General features: G+C 40.5%; 1 protein-coding gene across 7 annotated transcripts in view; it reads right to left on the bottom strand.

The window, feature by feature from the left end:
* Positions 1-243: 243 nt before the first annotated feature.
* Positions 244-22,588, bottom strand: part of FOXP4 (forkhead box P4) — a 174,512-nt gene continuing 152,167 nt past the window's right edge. For all 7 annotated transcript variants that reach the window (XM_067468003.1, XM_067468002.1, XM_067468006.1 and 4 more), the window contains 4 exons: positions 13,354-13,475; positions 12,253-12,319; positions 11,047-11,213; positions 244-9,923 (listed from right to left, as the gene is read on the bottom strand). In XM_067468003.1, coding sequence (XP_067324104.1) covers positions 9,779-9,923; positions 11,047-11,213; positions 12,253-12,319; positions 13,354-13,475 — 501 coding nt within the window. In that variant the 3' untranslated portion in view covers positions 244-9,778. The remainder of the gene's footprint in view (positions 9,924-11,046; positions 11,214-12,252; positions 12,320-13,353; positions 13,476-22,588) is intronic.

Raw genomic sequence — 22,588 nt, 5'->3', positions numbered from 1 at the left:
AGATCAAATTCTATGGGCTCAGTTGCTTATACAAAGTAATGCAATACAGGGATACAAGGAGGAATGCGTATGGGAGAAAGCAGTTGCCTACTGCTAATGTATGCAGGAGTGTTAAAAGTGGCAAGTGAAGGTGAGAATATATTCAAAATGCTACATGAGAAGCACATGAAGGAGGGAAGAATTGTACAGAGAAAGGAGGATGTCATTTCTTTGCTGGATTTTCAAAAAGAAGTCACAGCCACCTCATAGGTAATTTAATTTTATTGCATTTTATAATGCCATTGTCCATACAGATTACATGCAGCTAGATCTACTGTACAAGGGTTTACCGTCTGCCAGAGCAGACACACAGAAGTCCAGAGTACAAATACACAGCAATGCTATTTCCTTTATACAGAGTGGAAATATGGCAGTGTGAAGCAGTAAGAGGAGGATGGATCAAAGGTTTATAGCCACCCTTTCCCCCTCCCCAGTAACCTTTCCTTTCACACTGACTTGCCACCTGTTAAAAGGATGATCACATCAAACCAACAAATGTGAGGAAGAAAAAACCCACAATATTAAAGGTTACTGCATGTCTTGCCCCTTTCTTGACCCTTCCTGTGTACCAGGAGAAGGAAAAGACAACAGGGCAGAGTGCCGACATGCCAAAGTCCCCCACCCTCCCACCATATGTTGGGTACTATGATGAGGGAGAAGAGATCCATTTGCAACAGAGAAATGCAATCAGCAGAAGCCCTTGAAGGCCAACACAAAACATTATAAATGAACAAATCAGGTCATGCCAGCAGACATGTTAACCTCCCATTGTCATCCAGTGAGATCAATGACCCCTCTGGCTCATGTCGAACGGCTAAGCTGATATGGTTTGAAAGTCACTAGTCATTGGTTCTTGGATGTTTTCCTGCCACCTGAGATTCAGTGAGAGATTTGGAAGACAAGAATGCCAAGTGGTGAAAAGCTCAGAGAAGGAGAAGAACCTCAACTCTTTGGGATGGTCACCAGGAAAACTGCTCCACATAGTATGTGATCAAAATGAAAGGGAAGAGTAACTGATCTCCAGTATTTCACAGCTCCATTACAATGAGTAAGAGAACTCCAAATTGATAAATGCTTCAATACTTTGGAACCATCTTAATTTGAAAAACGAAACAAACAAAACTCCAAATGAATAACCCCCTCTTGCAAATCTTGGAGCATGTCTATGTTTATGTGGAGTTGAACACCTGGAAATTCAGAGCATGGATAAGACAAGACAGGAATTTGTAGAATTTTCCAATTGGGATTTTTGTCTTTCTCCTTGAAAAATACCTATATTAAAATTAAGTAAAAAACATACAAAACTGAAACACACACACCTTTGGTTTCATACAATGTGTTTTGCTTCTGTTCCTACTGTTCTAATTCCCAAGAAGCGGGAAAAGAAGGGAAATTATTACACCGATGTCTCAGTTTCTTTTTGGCAACCATCTTATCTCCTCCCAACCTCATCATTTCTACCAACTCATTTATAGAAAGAAAACAAACCAAAGACAACATAAAGAATTGGAACAGCATCCAAGTCAAGATATAGAGAGATACAAGAATGGCTTCCTAAATTCCAGAACAAGGAAAAAAAACCCTTTCTATAATATTCCCTGCATTAGTTTCATCACAGGATAGTTAAACAGACAACAATAAACTAATTTTAGTAGGTTTTCAACCAGCATATAGATCAATATATACATATACTATCCTGCCACAAGTTGTGTTTGGTCTTTCCCACACTACCCCTTTAAAAGCCATTTTGAGGTAACAAACATAATAAAATATTTTTAAAGTTAAGTACTATATGTAGTTTTAGTGAAATAAAAATCTCATGAAAAGTCATTTGTGCAAAAATGGATGTACCTAATATAACTGAAACTCAAGGAAGGCTAGTACTGCCAAGATACTTGTAGCCCACCTAGCCCAGACTCATGACAACCAGATTGTTGCTTCAGCAGACAGAGGAGGGATTTGAGGGGCAACTGACCAGAATCACAAGGGCTTGGAATCATTAAAAAAAAAAGCTCTTTATTATCCTTCTCAATGACAAATGGAATAACAATAAGCAGACACATTGATGAAATAGGACCCCCATACATTTTAAGTTGTAAGGTCGTATAGGTTCTTTCCTGTATATGGAACAATACCGATGTAGTTGTTTTGACTGTGGATTTATCAACTGTATTGAAAACTGAACAAAGGGGAAAATCCCGAAATCTTCAGGTCTTTATATGAATCAATGACAACAGCGGTCTAGGGAACCCTTTTTGGTATGTGAAAGAAAGACCAGGACAGTCCCAGAACAGAGAGCAAAACCTGTAGATGAAATCAAAACTTTGGTACCCATTTGGTAGACAGTTATCAATTTTTCTAGAAAGGAGGTAAGAGAAACACTATGGATGGCCCAAGCTTATTCTGAACACACTAGTAATACAGATGAAATATCTATTGCCACTGTTTGGATATCTCCCGCACCCCCATTAATATTCTGTAGATGTTTGCCAATGTAACAGTACAAAAATGGATGCACAGAACAGTGGCAGGTTAAACCAAACATCACAATTTGCCTGATAGTTGCTCACATCCTAACAGTCTTAACTAAGTCAGTTGGTGTCCATCAATAGTTAGAGTCTGTTCTACACAGAGAATGCCCTTTTGAAAAGGAGTTCTCCTAGTAAGATGAATATAACCACATGGGAATCCTCTCCTGTAATTCAGGAAAAACAATAATAAGACACTCAAAGCCATGGCCTTGACATAAGATTGGACAGATCAGAAAACTTGAGCCAGATTTAAACAAAAGGTATCAACTAAAGAAAATGTTGCTAACGGAAGTCTTAGCAGTTCAATCAATAAGATCAGAGCAAATTTTACACTTCAAGCTGTTAAGAGGGCAAAACCCACCCCAAACTGAATAGCTTTAGCAAACAGCATATTGATTCAGTGATACTAAATTACATTCACTCTTCAGTGTCCCCCTTTAAAGGGACTATGTCAGTGTTAGCCAAGGAAGCTTAAAGCCCCAGACAATAATAATCAGCTGATTACTAATCAAACACAATGTAAAATTCTTGAGGCAGTAGCTAGAAGGATCACAAATAGGCAGGTCTGGATCAATTGCCAAGTGAAGTTAGTGGGAACCTAATACTGGCAGGAAGAAACTAAGGATCTGCTGCTTTCAATATAGCATTTGCTATTTTCCAAATGATTACCTTTCCAACTTTATACAGGAGCAAACCATGGGTACACAAAGAAATCCTCTTATTGAAATGGGGATTCTTTGCATGTACGTAAAAGATTACCTGAATTTTAAATCAACAGTACCATTCAGCAGTACGGTGTCATTTCTTTCGCAATGACAGTGCAGATTTAATGAACACTGAATAGCTTCAGAAGTGACCCAATTAAATCTCTGAAGTTTATTAATTCTAAGTCATTGCAGAGAAAGCTGGACATGGGGACACACACACACAAACATGGTAGAGATAATAGTTTTGCTTGAAGTTATGGAAATGGAAATGCCTGGAGGGCATGCCAGTTTGAAGGACAGACGCTAACCTTCCAAAGCCTCATATATTAGTATCTGACCCTCAAATACATGCCAGATTCCTGCAGGGCCCGAAGCAGATTCAACATCCAAAAGATTCAAAGCAGCATCAATAGCACGATGACAAACGCCCATATAAACCCTGCATGGGTCAAGTCTATAACCAAATCTTCAATATGCAAGGCAGGTACTTGGAAGATAGCACATCCAATGTTTTAGACTTAGACTACAAAATGAAGTGGTGGTGAGAAGAGCCTTTCTGATTGTTGATGAGGCAGGGGTCACTTGCTTGAGAAATGGAGCATTGTAATAATATCTAACACTGATGAATGTGCACAGTTTCTCTTCAGTAATTAGTAACTTCTCGGGATGGTGATAAAACCAACATCTGAGGCATAGCATGATTTTAGGTAACAGTGCATGTGCTGGCACGTTCCATCATATTAAAACAATTGAATGAACAAGACATTAAGGACAGCCCTCCTCCTAACTATGATGCTTATGAGGAGAGAATCGCTCATTTAATGTGTGTGAGGTGGAATTCAATCACAAAAATACCCATGCCTCAGATGCAGGCATATCACTTCAGCAAGAACTAGAGCTAAAACTATCCTGTAAGGATGCACAGACCTTAATACTGTCATACGAAGACAGAGACGAACTTTAATTAGAGGAATGGATAGAAGTGGAATATAGTCCAGAAATGACTCATTTTGGGAGAAAATGGAATGATGCAGGATACACCATGTGGCAAAAACTGAGGCCTATTTTCACTTGTGCCATGTGAGTTTAACCAAAGGATTAGATAAGTGGTTTTCAACCTTGGTTTTGCAAGGTGGTTTGAATTTCTGACACCCAGAATCGTTGATGACTTGCCATGGTGGCTAAGTTTTTTGGGAGCTGAGATCCCAAACATCTGGAAAACCAAAGAATGAGAACCAATGGATCAGATGGTATGAGGAAGAAATCAAAATACTAAAAAAAAGACAGGTGGTTTTTAGCACAATGACAAGGCAAACTACTGATGCTGCACTGGCTGCTCTTAATCCAGAACAAAGTGCCATCTTATATATTCAAATGAAAGAATGGTTTCTCTTTTCCTGGAAAAAGTCATGGTCATGCCAGCATGACTGCCAGGCAATCCAATTTGTGGACGGGGAGTTTTAGGACCAGGGAAAAATGAATGACCACCGAGAAGCACAACAGAGAGAAGAGTTCAGTCTAACAACATGACTTTTCTACTTTTGTAGCCTTAACTGAAATGGGAGAGGAGATGTTTTAGTATTTGATGGTACCAACATATGGGTTCGTTATCATACACCCAATGTTATGGCCACAATTCTGAAGTGTGGATTTCTATAGATTGGTTTATAATATACCGTTAAATATATTTGCTCAGGGTACTATGATGTCTTTTTTGGGTTTCTTCATTTAAATGGGTCAAAGTCAATAGACCCCAAAAGTGAGGCATTGGTTTTAGGTTAAACAGAGATAGCTATATCTTCCGGGAAGCAAGAATGCTTACAGTTCAGATCAGGGCCGTACAGTACTAGGAGACAGCACTTTTAATACTGGCAGTACATACAACTGGGGCATCTCAGGACCAGCTGTAGATGCCGAACACATAAAAAGGGGTATTGTACTGGGGGAAGGGGAAGGCTGAGGTCAGTGAATCAGGTTGGTAGCATTTATTATCAGTCTAGACTGATAATAAAGCAGCTGCCCTAATAGAACTTGCTAGAAAAGAAAGGCCAAGGTTGCAACTATACAGTTCTGGAAGTTTGTTTGCAAAGCAATTTGACACAATACCATGACAAATAGTTTGTGAGGCAGTTCTAAGAAGCATCTTAGCACACAGAGCTGAACTTCTATATGTTTCACAGAATAGGTGGCTGAATTCTAGGAGGTGTATTTCAGAATCAATCAGAACAATTTTTTAAAAATGCTGCTCAATGTTAAAAAAAACCCACCTTGCACATATTAAAACTGGTGCACCTGGAGAAAACACCATACATTGGCTTCCTTTACAATGCATTGTTTAGTATGTGAGGAAGATTTTCTATGTGAGGGAGTAGTAACAACATGAGCTCCCTAACTTCAGTCTAAAATGGTCTAGTCCAGAATTTTACACCCACTCCGTGTCCAAATAATGTGGACGTTCACTCTCTGTATTTGAAGAGGCTACAGTAAATCTGCTGATAAGCTTTTCGGAAAGCCGTGTTACCCAAAGATTGCATCAAACAATGGAGGACATTTCCAATAATTTTGTAGGATAAAAACAAAGAGGGAACAGAAAAGGAAAAAGTATAAAAATGCTGAAATCAAAGAGAAAAATCACATTGTGTACAAATAATAGCTGAGAAGTTAACAGACAAAATGAAGGCAGGTATGATTTGAAACAGGTAAGATGTAAGCAGTTCCAGAAGAGGCCCATGAAATGCAACCCTCCTCTGGGTTCCATAGCCCACCCTCGGTTTTGCGAACAACGAAAGCAAAGCAGCAAATCCATGATTCTGGTCTACCTTCAATAGATGTGTACAAAACAGCACCTGTAAACTTTGGTTTAAATAATAACTTAAAATCAAAAGAAAGTGACAAAAGGGCTAAGAGGCATGCAGGATCTTTGTGAATTTCTCTTTTTGGCCAGTGCAGGAATGGAACAAATCAGAATAAAAGCACCAAATAAAAATTAAAATAAAGAGTGTTTTGGTTTATGCTTCTTGTCTTAAAAAGGGTCTTTGGTAAATGGTTAAGCCAATTATAAAGCATTTTATACTAGGGAGGCATTTAAATGTGACCCCAAGTTGAGGTGTGGTGTGTCTTTGCTCAAACAGAGGATGGGAAGTTTCCCAAGCTGTTTTTTAAATTTGAGCAGGGACCTGAGGGATGGTTAGATACAGAGGGGATTGAGGTATTCTCAGCACCTGCAGTCCTATCTTGAAGGACAACCTTGTTGTCAAGTGAAAGTTTTCTATGAGGAGGTTCTTAAAAGACCCCTGTAGTCTTACTGTCATCTCTTAAACACACGCACCACCACATTTCTGCATCCCTCTTTCTCCCATAAGTGTGGAGTCCACTTCACTTCAAATCGGAGCCACTCTCTCAAATCATCTAAAGAATAAACTTTGCGGATTTACTCAGCTTGTTGGAGGAAGTAGGAAGCTGAGCTGGGGAAATGCATGTTTAGTGGAGCCCTCTAGTGTGAACTCCAGGATCCAAGTACAGGTATGAGTCCTTTCAGAGTCCATTCGTTTATTCATGCAGCCATGATGCAGAAAGGGAGTAAAAAGTTTCTGCAAAGTTTTTCATTCCCACTCTTTTTGTCTAGACTTGAAACAAATGTGGTTAACTTATATGCATACTGTTCAGGAGAAAAGCATCAGAAGGGAAATATAATTTGTAAGTTACATTGACAACAAATAAAACAGCTTCTCAAGGTCTACCAGACAAGGGGAAACAGCTATATGTATTGAGGAATACAGTTCCTCCTCCACCACCATCAAGGTCATTTTTGGGGGGGGGGGGAGGTGTGGGGGAGATGGGCCAAGAAGGTGGCTAGAGATCGCAATGCACAGCATAACAGAATTCGAGAAACAAAATGGAATTTGCTAGCATCGCCCGCCAGAAACCTTTGATGCGCCTTCATTGGAAAAAGACAGTCTCAAAGCATTCTGTCAGGTGGCTTTAGGGTTGTTGCAGACATCAATCGGGAATTTCACCCCAAACCACTGTTTCCCCAGGGAGACTGACTTAAATGAAAACGAGAGCAAGAGAATGAATTTGAATTTGGCTATGAGATTGGATCCCAATCCCCATTTATCTACAGAAATTTAAGATTATAAAAAATAATGTGCCATTTTGTATTTTTAAGTGGTAAAAAGTAGTGCTGGCTGGATTTACTGTAACCCTCTAAGTTTGAAAAGTGTGTATGTGTATGCATGTGTGATGTTATCATGGTTTGCCAGCTGGTGCAAACGGGGCTTAATGCAATTAGAATGCACTGTATTGGAGATAAATGGATCAATATTATGTGCATTGGGGAAAAAAACAACATTCTGAGTAGATTAATGCCCTCCTACCCAAAGGCTTTGGCCTTTACCTCACCCTGTTCTGTGAATTACATGGTGCTTGGAGCAATGGTAAAGTGTTGCCTAATCACAGAATGGTGAAAAGGAATCCTAAGAGATGTTAATCATGTTAAATACAAAAACACAATGTCCTTTGGGGCCTTAATATAGAGATGAGATTTGGTAAACTCACGTGTGTTGCACTTTATTATTCAAGCACAGGTGTGGCACTTTATGCTCCTAATATAAAGTGTGCTTTATTTGTTTTCCAAATGATCCCAGTGGTTGAGGATGATCTCATCTTTCAAAAAGTGTTTTAATAATAATCTGGTGTTTACAGTTTTGGAGCAACTTCTGTATTTAATGATAGGAAGTATATATGGGTTTGTGTTAAGAAACTCGTCAGAAGCATGGTCTCAAAGTCACCCCCAAAATTTCTCTCAATAGCAACTGTTAAGAGTCTGTCCCAAAGAGGAAGTTTTGGAGTTGTCCTCTCAAGAAAGGAGAGACAAAGACCCTTTGAAACCTATTTTCTGTGATAAGAAAAGCCACCCAGATAAAAGTGTTCTCTGAATTCTGGTGTGAGGCAATAAGACAGTGAGCTGACAAAAATCAAAGGATGTTGGGATGGTTTTTGGTTAACACTGTTTGTTCACCTGAAAGTGGTACATCATTCATGCAATAAGAATTTGGAAACTTCTTGCTTCCTCCAAGTTATCTGGCATCTAGTAACTAATGACTAGCATACCAGTTGTGTTTGATATAATTCACTGGATAATCTAATGACTAGAAGGAGTTAAAACTTCATCACAGCTCTGCTGTGATTGATGACCAAAGAAAAAGCATTGTCGATCTCATATTTATCTATATTGCTTTGGAATTTTTGCATGTTAAACCAGGTCTTGGTTTGTTTTCCACCACCAGATAACACTGGCCTGTCCCCTTTTCCCCAACCCACTCCAAGTGCTTCAGATTTTGCCATCTTTGTCAAGGCAGCTCCACACACATCTACTGGCCATTCTCATTCATATCTCCACTCTCATAAAAACAACCATTGCCTTTTGGCCTCATGCTCAATTTTGTTAAAATGGAACAATCAGGATATCACAAACAAGGAGGAACAAGCAAAGGTTTCTTTTCTGCAAAATTCGCAGTCTTTTCCTTGAATTCAGTCTTATGCTGGACAGCATCAGCTTGCCTTCCAATTGCCCAGGTGTTGGCTTCTGGAAGAAGTTTCACAGTATGTGACAGCATGGAATGGACATTCATCCCTGGATTTTGTGGTAGTTTGTGGACTGAAAATTGACTCTCAAGCACCATTGGTTAAAGAGGAGTGCTTCTTGGACTTGCAGGGGCAGAAACACAGGTTGAAGAAAGACTAACCGAGTGGTTTATGTGTGGCAGTGAGAAACCCTTTGGCTGCTTGCTGAACTACAGTGTGTTCATTGGATCCAGCTCGGTTTTTCCTTTCTTTCTCAATGAAGAAATGAAACAAAATTGGGATATCATGGCTTCAGTAAGGGTCTTGTTTCCAATTGCTGTTCCGACACGTTGAGATTGTGTGTGTGCCTGAAAAGATTCTTCCTAGTGCAAAGTTCTCAGTGGGATTAACTGGCAGGTTATTGGAAATGCTTTCCATAGGAAAGTAGAGGACATTCACTTGAATGCTGCTCCCTGTTGGACTGGATGCTTCCAAACTCTTGACTTGTGGAAACAACATGGCATTTAAGCTGAAAATGACAGAACACAGAGCAGACAATACAAGACACCTTCTTTTTATCCCCATGAGGCTGGGGTGATGGAAAAGCGGGGAGGCAACAAAGAAGTCTTCGGACAGAAACAACCTACCATCCTCGTTTACCAATTACAAAATTAAAAAAATTAAGAAAAAGAAAAAAACTCAACTCTGGTTTTTTTGTTTTGTTTTTGCACATCCCCCTCCATGAATGTCTGTTAAGAGTCAGTGGGATGTAAGGAAGGAAAAAGGTGTGCCTTCAGCAATGGGTAGACCCAAGGAAACCCTTTTGCTTTGCAGAAGTGCCTTAAACAAGATAACGCTGAAGGTCACCTTGAGGAGGTGGGAGCCACTGCTTTGTCTCTGGGGAAGTACTGGGCCCAAGGTGAGCAGGGAGGGCCCTTAAGACAACTCTTCCACTGGTAACTCCTCCTCCAGGTCTCTGTCATCAGGAATTGTCACATTCTGATTGGTTGTTCCCATAAGAGATACAGGTCTGCTGTCATCTTCTGTCTCAGCTGGTTCTTCCTTCACATGGACTTGGTGGCTAAAGTTGGAGAAAGCAACTGGAGTCAGTACAGTAGTTTGTCAAGGACAATAAGAAGACTTAGGGGATGTAATAAGCTTTCTGGTCAACAGTAGAAACAGAATATTTGATTAATGAGTCAGGAATCTCCTGACTTTGCTGAATAGATCTTTAGTATTCAAATCTAAACATGCATTTCCCATCAATAGGGATGCTTGGTAGCATTTGAATCAGCTAAATAAACAATGCAGTATTTTGTAGGAATTTTAATTCTTAGGCTATATTTCTACAGCAATTTTGTTTCCAATTTCCAAATTTGTATATATATATATATTTGTGTCATGAGTGATTTGAGAAACTGCAAGTTGCTTCTGGTGTGAGCGAATTTGCCGTCTGCAGACATTGCCCAGGAGATGCCCAGGTGTTTTACCATCCTGTGGGAGGCTTCTCTCATGTCCCTGCATGGGAAGCTGGAGCTGAAAAACGGGAATGCACCCCGCTCTCCGGATTTGAACCACCAACCTTTCGGTCAGCAGCCTTGCCAGCACAAGGGTATACCCCATTGTGCGACCAGGGGCTCTTCCAAATATGTATGGTGTAATGTGAGTTATTTCATCCAATAAAACAATATTCTGACCATTGTTAATTGGTAGCTCTTAGACATATACGCAATCTTATTATTTCTCGCCAAACTGTTATTTGGTGCCCTGTAACAACTGAAACTGGAATCCCTCAAGACATTTATCCAAACCAAGTTCTTACTAAGGCTGAGTAGCTACTGCTGTGGTGCGACTATATCATTAAAAAAGGAAAAGCCCATGTTCACATTTCCACTGGTGGAAAAATAAAAAATGAAACCCTTGAATCCCTAATCTTGTACATGCTTCAGTATGAATAAAACTCCACTTAATATATCAGTGTCATGTTAACTGGCTAGCAATAAGAGCAGGCTAACCTCAACTTGCAGACTGACGCTTCAACTTTATCAAAAATCCCTTATGGCATAACATGATCTATTACTGAACTGCAACAGGTCTGTGGTATTTACTGACAGCTGATCACACTTACCATAGGCCACGGCTACCAGAACCATGATTTATTTTCAACTGGAAGGAAGTCAGGAAAAAGGTGATTCTGGGCTCACCTGTACTGCTGTGGAGAAAGCCGGGGGCTATTGCTGCCATTGCTGTTGACTTGTTCCACAGTGCTGCTCACGTCATCATGGCCAACATGTAGCATGCCACTAGTAGAGCTTGTGTTGATCATAGTGGGACTGTTCAGAAGAGGGAAGTTACTCTCAGCCAGGGCAGCCTACAATCAGAGTGTGACAGATAAAATCCATGGATGCTCAATGAAGAAAATCAAGACACAAGATAATACAAGCATTGAGAAACACAAGCTTGTTTTCTCCATAGTCAGGTACCTCTAACCATGTTATCTTCAAGAAAAGTATGACAATGTAAGCAGAAAACAAGTATTTTTTCTGCTTTATTAAGAATATTGGTGTTTCTACCTCAATGTGTTAAAGAAAAATACTTTTGAAAAATCACAACAACACACTTTTTTAGTCTTGATTTTATTTCACAAGAATACTGGAAATGAAAACCCGATCTGTTTCAGGTAGATGTCAGAAAGGTGATTTTTTCCATGAGTGCTGATAAATCTTGTCACCCACCCACATCATTGGTTAAGTGTCATCTGCAGCCTAATCTAGTGGGACTCATTAAATACTTCTAGGTCACTTGCTCCCCCCGCACTAATCTCGTCCATGGCTCCTGAATCATTTTTCCACATCTGAACCCTCTCCTCATCTTCCCATCCGCTTGTTAAAATCCAGCAAGAGAGAGGAGACAGAAAGAATAATAATAGCAGCAAGACTGCAAAAACACTCAGCTGTGAGAGAGCCAATCTAAATATTCTGCAATTCACTGTCTTTAATTTTTTTCTCAACTAGTGAAATTAATTAATTCTCACATTGCCTATCCTGCAACAGGCAGGAAAGTGTGATTTTGACCATTTGGGTCCAGGCTCCTGAATCATTATAGAAATTGGGCTTGATCAGGCTCTCTGGTCCATCTTATGGAAAAGCAGTACCTCTGAAGTTTCAAACTAATCGCAGTGGCTTCAACCATAATAGTCAAATCCTGAGTATTTACCCTAGACTGAAAGTAAAACTCAAAACAAAGACATACTGGGTTTCTATTTCCAAGTTTTCCCCAGAACTGTAAGGGTCAATGGAATGAAATTTCCCTCAGTGTTTTGAACGTTAAACACAACCTTTTCCAAATGAAGATGGCTCTCTGAAATTGCAGTGGGGTACATAAAAACTTGTTCATTAGAAAAGTCATACCTGGTAGCTGGCATTAAGTGCTCCATAACTAAGGCCAGAAATCATATTTTTGACTAAAGTTGGACTCCTGCAAATACAAGAAACAGTTGTTTAGTGTTGCTCTCCAAGCACAAAGTAAGATAATAAAGGCTCTGGAGAAGGAAAAAGACGAGAAGTCTCCCCCATGTTCACGATTCTTCCTTTGTCAGTAAACAAAAAAGGCTCTACTGCTGGTATAGGATGGTAAAAGGTAAAGGTAAAGGTTTCCCCTTGACATTAAGTCTAGTTATGTCCGACTCTGGGGGGTGGTGCTCATCTCCATTTCTAAGATGAAGAGCCAGCATTGACGGCAGACACTTCCGAGGTCATGTGGCCAGCACGACTGCATGGAGCACCGTTACTTTCCCGCCGGAGTGGTACATATTGATTTACTCACATTTGCGTGTATTAGAACTGCTAGGTTGGCAAAAGCTGGGGCTAACAGCGGGAGCTCACCCTGCTCCTCATATTCGAACTGCCGACCTTTTGGTCAGCAAGTTCAGCAGCTCCACAGCTTAACACACTGTGCCACCGGGTGCTCAATAAGACGGTAAGTAACCATATAAATTACATGGATTAATATTAGGGCTGTAATAATGTTTAGAACTAAGATGAAAACTAGTTAATGCTTGCCAAGTTGTAACTCATATTTCAAAACAACTTTTATTCTGCCTTTCTTAACTTCGGAGATATGTGGCATGAATTGAAAAAGTTGACGGATATATCTTTTCATCCCAGACAAGGGGTGTGTATGGGGAGCTATTGTACAATTAGAGGTAGATGAGTTTGAATTTATATTCCCATCATAGACTCCTAAATGTAGCTTTCTGTGGTAGGCAACATGAAAAACTGATTGTGAACACCACAGTATGGAATGTTAGAAAGTTCTAGAAAACAAGCAGAGGTGAAGAGCACTATTAAGCAAAGCAGGAGCAGCTAAAGTGTGGTCTAGATGACATGCAATCTCCAGGGTAAAAAAAAGTTTCTCAAATTCCCTCTAGAGGTGTAAAGGCATTTTCGTCACGTTATGCCCCCCCAGGCCTTCTTAGGCCCAGGAGAGGCATAGTGAACTATCACACATACCCTGTCATCTTTGGTGGCCTTCTCTTTTGGTACTCATGTTCATCCACAGTCCAGACAGCTCCCTTGACATTCTCCACTCGCACAAAGCACTTGTGTAGGCTCAGGTTGTGGCGCACGGCATTCTGGAAAAAAGACAGAGGAAAGTAAAAGAGTGCCCCTCATAATGGGTGATTTCTCCACTCAAAAGGTCTGTCCACCACACAGTTTTCCCAAATGACTTCATTATTAGCAACTACTGACCTTGCAGCCTCTCTACAGAACGTTGGCAGCAACTTGCTAACCTTAAAATAGCCTCGAAATCTGTTTCTCAGCATGACAACTGATGAGGAAATTATACTTTTAGCCAACCATATGCTTAAGATAACAATATGTAATAGCTGTGTACAATATTCTATATGTTATACAATATTATTCAGTTACATACATTAGCTGTCAGCACTGCCTCCTAATCAGGTGCATGTATGTTATTACCTCTGCTTTATGTTGGCTAACCTTAATCAGTCCCAGCTATCATGTCTGATTAGGATAATGGGAAACATATTAGAGGCATTGTAGGAGAGTAGACTTCTACTAAACCTACAGGCAACTTCTTAGCAGTAAGAGTGGTTCAGAAATGGAACCAATTGCCTAGAGAGGTGGTGGGGTTTCCTTCTCTGGGTATCTTCAAAAAGAGTCTGGACAACTACTTGCTGATGATGTATTAGCTGGAGAGTCGGCATTGAAAACAATGGCCCACGGGTCCCTGCCAACTCAATGATTCCATGACTCTATAGAGTAGGAACTCGTATTAGCTAATATCAGCAGCAGGGATCATACAATATCATACGAAAGCTGACTGGGGATCACAACCAGACACAGTGAAGACATCTGCCCTTGCGCTATGCTACTCTGCTGCTGAGTATGCATGCCCAGTGTGGAACACATCTCACCACGCTAAAACAGTGGATGTGGCTCGCATTATCACGGGGTGTCTGCGCCCTACACCACTGGAGAAATTACACTGTCTAGCGGGTATTGCACCACCTGACATCCGCCGGGAAGTAGCAGCCAATAGTGAAGGGACCAAGGCAGTGACATCTCCAGCTCATCCCTTGTTTGGGTATCAGCCAGCACGTCAACGACTTAAATCAAGAAATAGTTTTCTAAGATCTACAGAGACACTCGCTGGAACACCCCAGCAAGCGAGAGTCCAAAAGTGGCAGGCTCAAACCCAGAACCTCAATCAATGGCTGATATCAAATGAGAGACTCCCCCCTGGGCACACAGAAAACTGGACGACTTGGAAGGCGCTGAACAGACAGCACCCTGGCACCACCAGATGCAGAGCCAACCTTAAGAAATGGGGCTACAAAGTGGAATCCACAACATGCGAGTGTGGAGAAGAGCAAACCACTGACCACCTGCTGCAATGCAACCTGAGTCCTGCTACATGCACAATGGAGGACCTCCTTGCGGCAACACCAGAGGCACTCCAAGTGGTCAGATACTGGTCAAAGGACATTTAATCAATTACCAAGCTTGCAAACTTTGTGTTTTGTTTGTTTGTTTTGTTAAAAATGTAATACAACTGTCTGGTTGCTCCTGATACGATAAATAAACAAATAAGCAGCAGGGAAAGTTTTAAGTGGAACAATAAAGGGAGAGGAATAACACCCTCTTCAACTGGCAATCAATGGCATCAACAATCACCAGCAGCAGGTGGGAATAGGCTGTTGATCCGAAGTACAGGAAGAAAGCATTGCAAGACATTCCAGAACGCTTCAATTCTCCAGTCACACTAAATGCCTGGAGGAGTTCATCAAAAGAAGGACACCTTCCTTTCAGGCTTTGGAATACTTCCAAACAAAGAATCTACAGAAGAACCATTTTTTGAGCATGTGCCTACAGATGTCAGCTGTGGATGGTTGCTGGAGCTTCCACAAGCCAACCGACGTAATCCCTCATTATTGGCTAAAATGTAGAGAAAAGGGAAGGGAGAGGGAAAGCAAGCTAAAGGGGCAAAATGTTTCCAATACCATCGGTTTGTTTGGCGGTCTTCAGATTTTTTTTCCTTCTGCAAGTCACAGCCCACCCTTCTTCTTTATTCTGTGTTACCCATCTTTACATTTCTAAATGTAAAATAAAGAAAACGCACGTACACAGGCAGTGTTGCCCCGAGAGATACTAGCTCCCTTTCCCCCTTCTAGCTCCTTGCCATTTGCTACTGCCCCTATTTCATTACCAATTTTAATTTGCCTCTAATTAAATCCTGTGTATTTTTCCGACTCACTTGCTAATCCATGAGGGAGGCAGGAGGCTGGAGTGGAATCTCTCCGAGCTATAATTACAAAGGGCCTAATCACGTCGGGGCTCTGCCTTTGAATAAATTTCCTTGCATTAAGGTTCTCAGATTCTCTGCCTTGCAAATGAGAATGACCCCAATTTCAGGATGTTGGCCTCGGAGGGTTTTTTTTTTATTTCGAGTCCTGATTCGTGATGAGAGACTAATTCGTTACGCTAAAACATTAACAGCAATTTAAAAGGTCGAACGGGGGCCGTATAAACAAAAGAGCTGGCCAAGACAACAAGGCAAAAGAGAGAGATGGGAAATAAAGCCCCTACACCTTAGAAAGTCTTGCAATTCTTGAAGACAGAATGAATTAGACTTTTTCCTCCAATTTTGGTTACAGTTTATTTTATCAACCCCATCAATTCCTTTCCCCCTCCCTGTCTCATTCTATTATTTGTCCAATAGGATGTTTGTGATTTTTTTCTCCTCTGTGCCCTTGTTCTCCAAACATGGGAAGACAGGGTCTCTCTTTGCACTCTTGTTATAAGGGATTGATGTTGCTCAGACATCACTTGAAAAGGTGTTAGTCACCACCACACTTTTGCTGTTACATTCAGCTGTGGAGGAATCTACTTTTCTAAAATTCAGTGAGATCATGTTGATTGACAGCAAGGCTCAGGACTTACTTATAGTGGATGCCTCTTTGAAATAAAAAGTAAAAGACACAAGCACCAAGTGTTCCTTATTCTCATGACTCCAGTCAAAACTCCACCACATTTTAAAAAGTGGAGGGTTACGTCAGAACATCTAAACTGAAGGCACTCTTATATGGCAGTTTTTTTGGCTTCACGGACCTAGACTTTGCTATAGCCTCGGGGAGCTAACATGACTTTAAGTATGGTAACATACCCAGGGAGCTGGGAGAAATAGCTTTGGCTACACCAATTTTTTGATGACATCTGAAATGTTTTATCACCCCTTCTCTTTGTGGCAATGATGTTGCTTGCACTACGAGGTTCAGCTAAGCTCCAAGACTTTGTGGTAGATTGCCTGTGAGCGGAACATCTGCCTCAGGACTGATTTGAGAAATAAGTCGCAAGTGTATGTGAGAGAGAACATTCAGGAGCACATAAGCCTAAATACTTAGCTGAGACCCACAGAGGGAATCTCAGACAGGAAGTGAATTTTTTGTCTTCAAAGTCAATATGGATGCAGAAATTCAAGAAAATAAGGCGAGTCTCTCCCTATAAAAATACTGCAGCCTCATGTTTTACTTTGGGTGCACAAACCCTGAAAGGGATCAGGTCCTGCAAGAAACATCACATTTTCTTCTACTACAAAATTCTCCATTCAAACCGTCTTGAGGGCAGATGCCCCTGGCACTGAAATCTGTGGATTACTAAGAAATTTAGCTTTGATGAAATTAATGCTGTTGGAAAATACAGTCCCTATTTCATCAGTGAAGTCCTGGTTGCATTGACCAGATGATGACTCTGTCAGTGGTCGTAGGTGTCCACACTCCTTACCTCATTGAATTGAAACTGTGTCCTGAATCTGAGAAATTCCTGGTGAGCCTAATTCAGGTGAGTGTCCTGCTATTATCATTTATCTTATTCTCATTCACTCTCATACTGTCTTATGATCTTAAGGACTCTGAGTCAAAACTGAGGGTTAGCATCATGTTGCAATATTTTTCCCATTCTTCCCAATATCATGAGATCTCAGGGTGGTGTACAAGTAAAATCAATTTGAATAAATAAAAGCAAGGTAAGCAATAAAAATAATATAGAGAGATTAAAAGCATATTTAATAATTTAACAAGTTAAAATACATTTTAAAGAGCTAAACGGTTAAAAAAGTTTAAAACTAAGTGCACTTGAGAGAAAATCAGTTTGCCCCAAGGGCTATCGGGCATAACTTGGTGGTAAAATAAAGCCAGATTTGATGTCAACTAGGTCTCCAACGAAATGGCATTCCACAGTTGAGGTGCCCCACTTGAGAAGGCTGTCTCCCATGCCCTGTTACACAGTATTGCTCCCACTGGTGGGAAATCAGAGGGACCCCCAGTTCTTAGGCAGTTTTTTTTGTCGTGTCAGGAGCGACTTGAGAAACTGCAAGTCACTTCTGGTGTGAGAGAATTGGCAGTCTGTAAGGACGTTGCCCAGGGGACGCCCGGATGATTTGATGTTTTTATCATCCTTGTGGGAGGCTTCTCTCGTGTCCCCACACGAGGAGCTGGAGTTGACAGAGGGAGCTCATCCGCCTCTCCCCAGATTCGAACCTGCGACCTGTCGGTCTTCAGTCCTGCCAGCACAGGGGTTTAACCCACTGTGCCACCGGGGGCTCCCTTAGGCAGTTATGTATTGGTGTTGGACTACACCTCCCATAATTTCTTGGCTTGGACTGATGGGAGTTGCAGTTCAGTACTCTTGGAGGGGAGGGTTGCATTCCCCACTCATTTTATGGGTATTGATGTAAGTAATAGTGGGGCAGCATCTTGGTATATTCCCACAGAAGAAAAGGAGTTAATGACCAAAGGATTCAGGGATTGCTAGAGGTCATCATGCATTTCAGGGTCTTCATAGACCTCTTCTGAAAATTATATACAAATGTTCATTTCAAACACAAGTCCAAACAAAAATAGTTTCATACAGCAGTAATGTGGAGGCAAATATTGATGCATGGGCAACTGCGTGCTGGTTCTGGGAGCAGTAGAATTTAGTAACTTAAGCTTACTGGCTTTTTATGTGAACTCTACATCTCTTACACACCCTAGAAGGTAGAAGCAAGGTGCTGCCAAGCATGTCTTTGCTTTTGCTTCAGTTCTGTGGTCCTTTGCTCTAGGGAGGCCTTCTTGCATGATTTTAATGCAGCTTTTGTATTTTACAGAGTATTTGTTTAATGCCAGGCTTGGCTGCTCTGTTTGCTTCTTATCTTTGTCTTTTCTAATGATGTTTGCTTTATGCCCCTGGCCCAGCCTCTCTCCCCAGCTTCTACTCCAACCATTCAGCATCTCTCTTAGCTCTCTGTGCTGCTGCTGTCATACCAACAAAATCCTCCTCACATCTGTCACTTTACAGTCACCTCTCACTTCACCTCTTGGCATTTGTTTACTTTGCACTCACCCAACGCTGACTACCTGGGTACCTCAAAGTGCTCCAGAAGGACAGCTAAAGATTAAACTATCATTTAAACGAAATAGCATGCTCTCTTTGCAACTAACATAACAACATCATTTGAGCAAGTCTGGTTAAGAGATGTCTATTCCTTTTGATAACCATGTTTTCTTTAATTTGGGCAGGTGTGATTTTTTTAAAGCAAATTTCAACTAGATTTTCCCAGTAAATGACTAAACATCCTTTTTTCAAATATATATAATCTTTTGAAATCCTATTTTATTATTTAAGTAGAGATTTTTAATCTGTACTAATATATTCATTCTTAAGTGATATGTGTACAGCATCAAAAAAGGGTGCAGAGAAGAAGCATTTTTTTTCCTTTTGCTAATATATGTTTCATCCCTTTTCCTGGAGCAAACAATCTAGATATTAACACAGAAGCCAAATATTTAAAGTCTCAGCTTCTGCCCGAATAACCTTTTTAGCGTTTTCCATCAGGTATACTGTCCTAAATAAGAAACACACAGAGTTTGATACCTCTCTACCACTTCGCTCCCATGGTACCTTGGCTTGCAACATCCACAGGACTCTTAGTGTGTTTGTTTCTGTGACTATACAGGAAAAACATATTTACCTGCAATATTCCACTTAAACCATTAGGGGGAGTCTATGATTGGTTCATGAACAAACAGAAGACCCTTGAAATGATCACAGTCTTCCACAGTTTGCTTAAAATTCAGGGACACCCATGCAGGTTATTATTACGGCTCTTGCTTCATGTTAAGGAGGTAAAAGAAGGTTAGCTATCCACAGATGACTGTCTCCCATCTCCCCTCACCTTAACACAAAAATGTTCCCAGGACACTTGCTCAAAGGGTGATGTATTTAGCCATCAGAGTGAAAGACTCTAAATAGAGCAAAGATAATTAGCTTTATAATTGTCCATGTCTGTGAGAGAACAAATTCTGCATTCATTTTGCTGGCATGTACCAGCCTCTCTATTAGGATCACTACCATAGATATTTTTTTTCAAGAGTCAAGGAGCTTGATTTCTATGTTAAGTCAAGTGTGCAACTCAAAGTGTGCCAAAGTCAATGTGTCAGTTCATTACCAGTATGTTTATGTACATAAATAAATAAATATAAGAACATATGCTGACATTAATACAAGACACACATTTTTACCAACTAAGATTTTTTTAAAGAACAGAACACAAGGTAGTCTTTGAAAGGTTCTAAAAGGTTAAGTAGACAAAATATAGGTAGTGAGAAATTCAGTGATGCAAACACTGCAATGAAAGAAGGAGTGATGGCACTGGAGCAAAGGTTTCAAAAAGAAAATGAGAAATGAGTGCAAAGAAGGATTGTATCAGCCATGCACATCCCTTGTCCAGGAAAATGGGAAATAATGGTGGTGGGGAGTTTGCTAATGGTCTATGCCTTTTGCTTAGGATACTTAAGGAAAGCAGCTGGGATATAATTTGTTGATGACCTGTAAAACTTACTAAACTAAAATACCATCAAATCAACATGACGAGGCAGTATATTTCATGCTACAGATAGTGAAATGGAACATTTCTTTTCCCCAATATCATTATTTACATGCAGTTACCTGGAGAAAGAATGGGCATGTAATCTCTGGTTCTGCATGAATTTTTGTTCCTTGCAAAATGGGGCTTACCAGAAAAATTCATGCAGAACCAGAGATTTCCTGATTAAAAACTGAAACTCTTCTACCTTTGCCACCAAGTGTTTGTCTGCAGTATTGTTAGCTCCAGAAAACATGGTGAGAAAAAAGTACAGTTAATATTCTCATGCGATAAGGCTAGATTTACAGGTGGAGACGGTATGAAAATAGAACACAGTGGAAAACACCTTGAACTAAAATAACTACATCCTTCTTTAGAATAATGGATGGAAATAGTACATTAACAAATGGTACAAAAGGCACAAGATGAAAAAGGTTATTCTATAATTGTATGTGTGTCCATGCCTTAAAGTCACCTGCCAATTTAAAGCAACTCCATAAAGTTTCATAGGGTTTTCTAAGGCAAGGAATCCTCAGAGGTGGTTCTGCCATTTCTTTCCTCTGAAATGTAACCTATAGCACCTAGTATTTGTTGACATTCTTCCATCCAAGTACTAACCACAAGTGTTCCTGCTTAGCTTTCATGATTAGATGGGATCTAGAACCTCTAGGGCAGTGGTTCTCAACCTGTGAGTCCTCAGGTGTTTTGGCCTACAACTCCCAGAAATCCCAGCCAGTATAACAGCTGTTAGGATTCCTGGGTATTGAAGGCCAAAACATCTGGGGACCCACAGGTTGAGAACCACTGCTCTAGGGATTTAGTGTCCATGCTGTAACTAGCAAATGATAAAGCAGTTGTTTCTGAAACACAGATTCATGTCATTCTTATGTTCTACATCAGTGGTTCTCAACCTGGGGTCCCCAGATGTTTTTGGCCTTCAACTCCCAGAAATCCTAACAGCTGGAAAAGTGGCCAGGATTTCTGGGAGTTGTAGGCCAAAAAACATCTGGGGACCCCAGGTTGAGAACCACTGTTCTACATCACTATTCCTCCTGCCTCAGACCAAGGGCACAACATGCAGACTCACACCTCACAGCTGGCAATGGGATAGTAGTGTTAAAAACACATTTAACCTTTCCTCTGAATTTTAAGGAGTCTGGCAACCCCCAAAATGCCTCATGCCATTGTGTATGCCCTCAACAGGAGTCTATTGCTATATTAACTACTGACAAGCATTTCCCCCCACTTTTAATCGCCAATGTTCTGTTTTTGATCAATTCTATTTTTCTTTCAGTATTTCGTAGTATATACTATGTTCTTTCTCTGCATCACTTCAGGTCTTTCCGTATCCTATCTCTCTCCTGGCTTTCTACCAACAGCAGTCTCACATGCTATTCCACCATGCAGCTCCTTCTAAAACCCTATCTCCGTCTTACACATGCCTTACTTTCAATCCTCACCTCTGTTAGTTTTTTTTTTCTGCTTCAGATATCACCTCAATGATTTTTGTTTGTTTCACTGTCAAGCCTCTCTGCATCCTTATTATTCCTCTTTCTTCCTTGAGCTTTCTGTACCTTGTTTCTGACCCCCTTTTTATGTTAAAGTCTATGCCAACAGAGAAAAAGCATTTATGACCTGAAAAAGTTTGGGACACAAACAGTCTATCCAGCATGGCTTGTTCCCTGTAACATACTGGAAACGTAATACCTATTCCCTCACTATGCCCAAATCCAAGGATGAACAGTATTCTCAAAGTCATCCTTGTGATTAATGGGCCTATGAGGTCCTAGATGTTGGTTCCCACAATGAGGCAGTCATGGGCTTCAAACAATACATGTTTGGCATTCTTTTTGGCAAGGCTGCCTAAGGATGGGGGGATTTGTCAAACTCAATTTCACTCAGGTTCTCATTTCCCCCCATTTTGAAGTTCATTCCATCTCATTTTGCATTAGAATTTCATTTTCCCCCAGCAATGTGGAAAATTCAGCTTGTCTTATAATTTTTTATAAAGTATGCATTTTACCATCCATTAAATGTGTGGAATTTGTGCATACTTCTTTTTCCCAGTGATTAAACAATTTCCCAACAATTTCCCAGTGATTAAAGCATCTGTGTCCACATTTCAATTGTAAAGTATTTGAATATATACATTGTGTGTACACATTTGTAAAGCATGTAAGTTTTACAAATGGCTTCACAAACTTGGAAATGTGCAAACTTCTGACATATGCAGTATTCCGGTTCATTTTAAGTATGGCAAAAGACTAACTTTGCAATTTTATACAGAAAGCCAAATCAAACAAATTTCTCACCCATCTC

This window comes from Anolis sagrei, chromosome 4 (genome assembly GCF_037176765.1).
Source record: "Anolis sagrei isolate rAnoSag1 chromosome 4, rAnoSag1.mat, whole genome shotgun sequence".
Classification (NCBI taxonomy): Eukaryota; Metazoa; Chordata; class Lepidosauria; order Squamata; family Dactyloidae; genus Anolis; species Anolis sagrei.
Note: the sequence above shows the minus strand (reverse complement) of the source record. Positions and strands in the feature narration are given on the sequence as shown.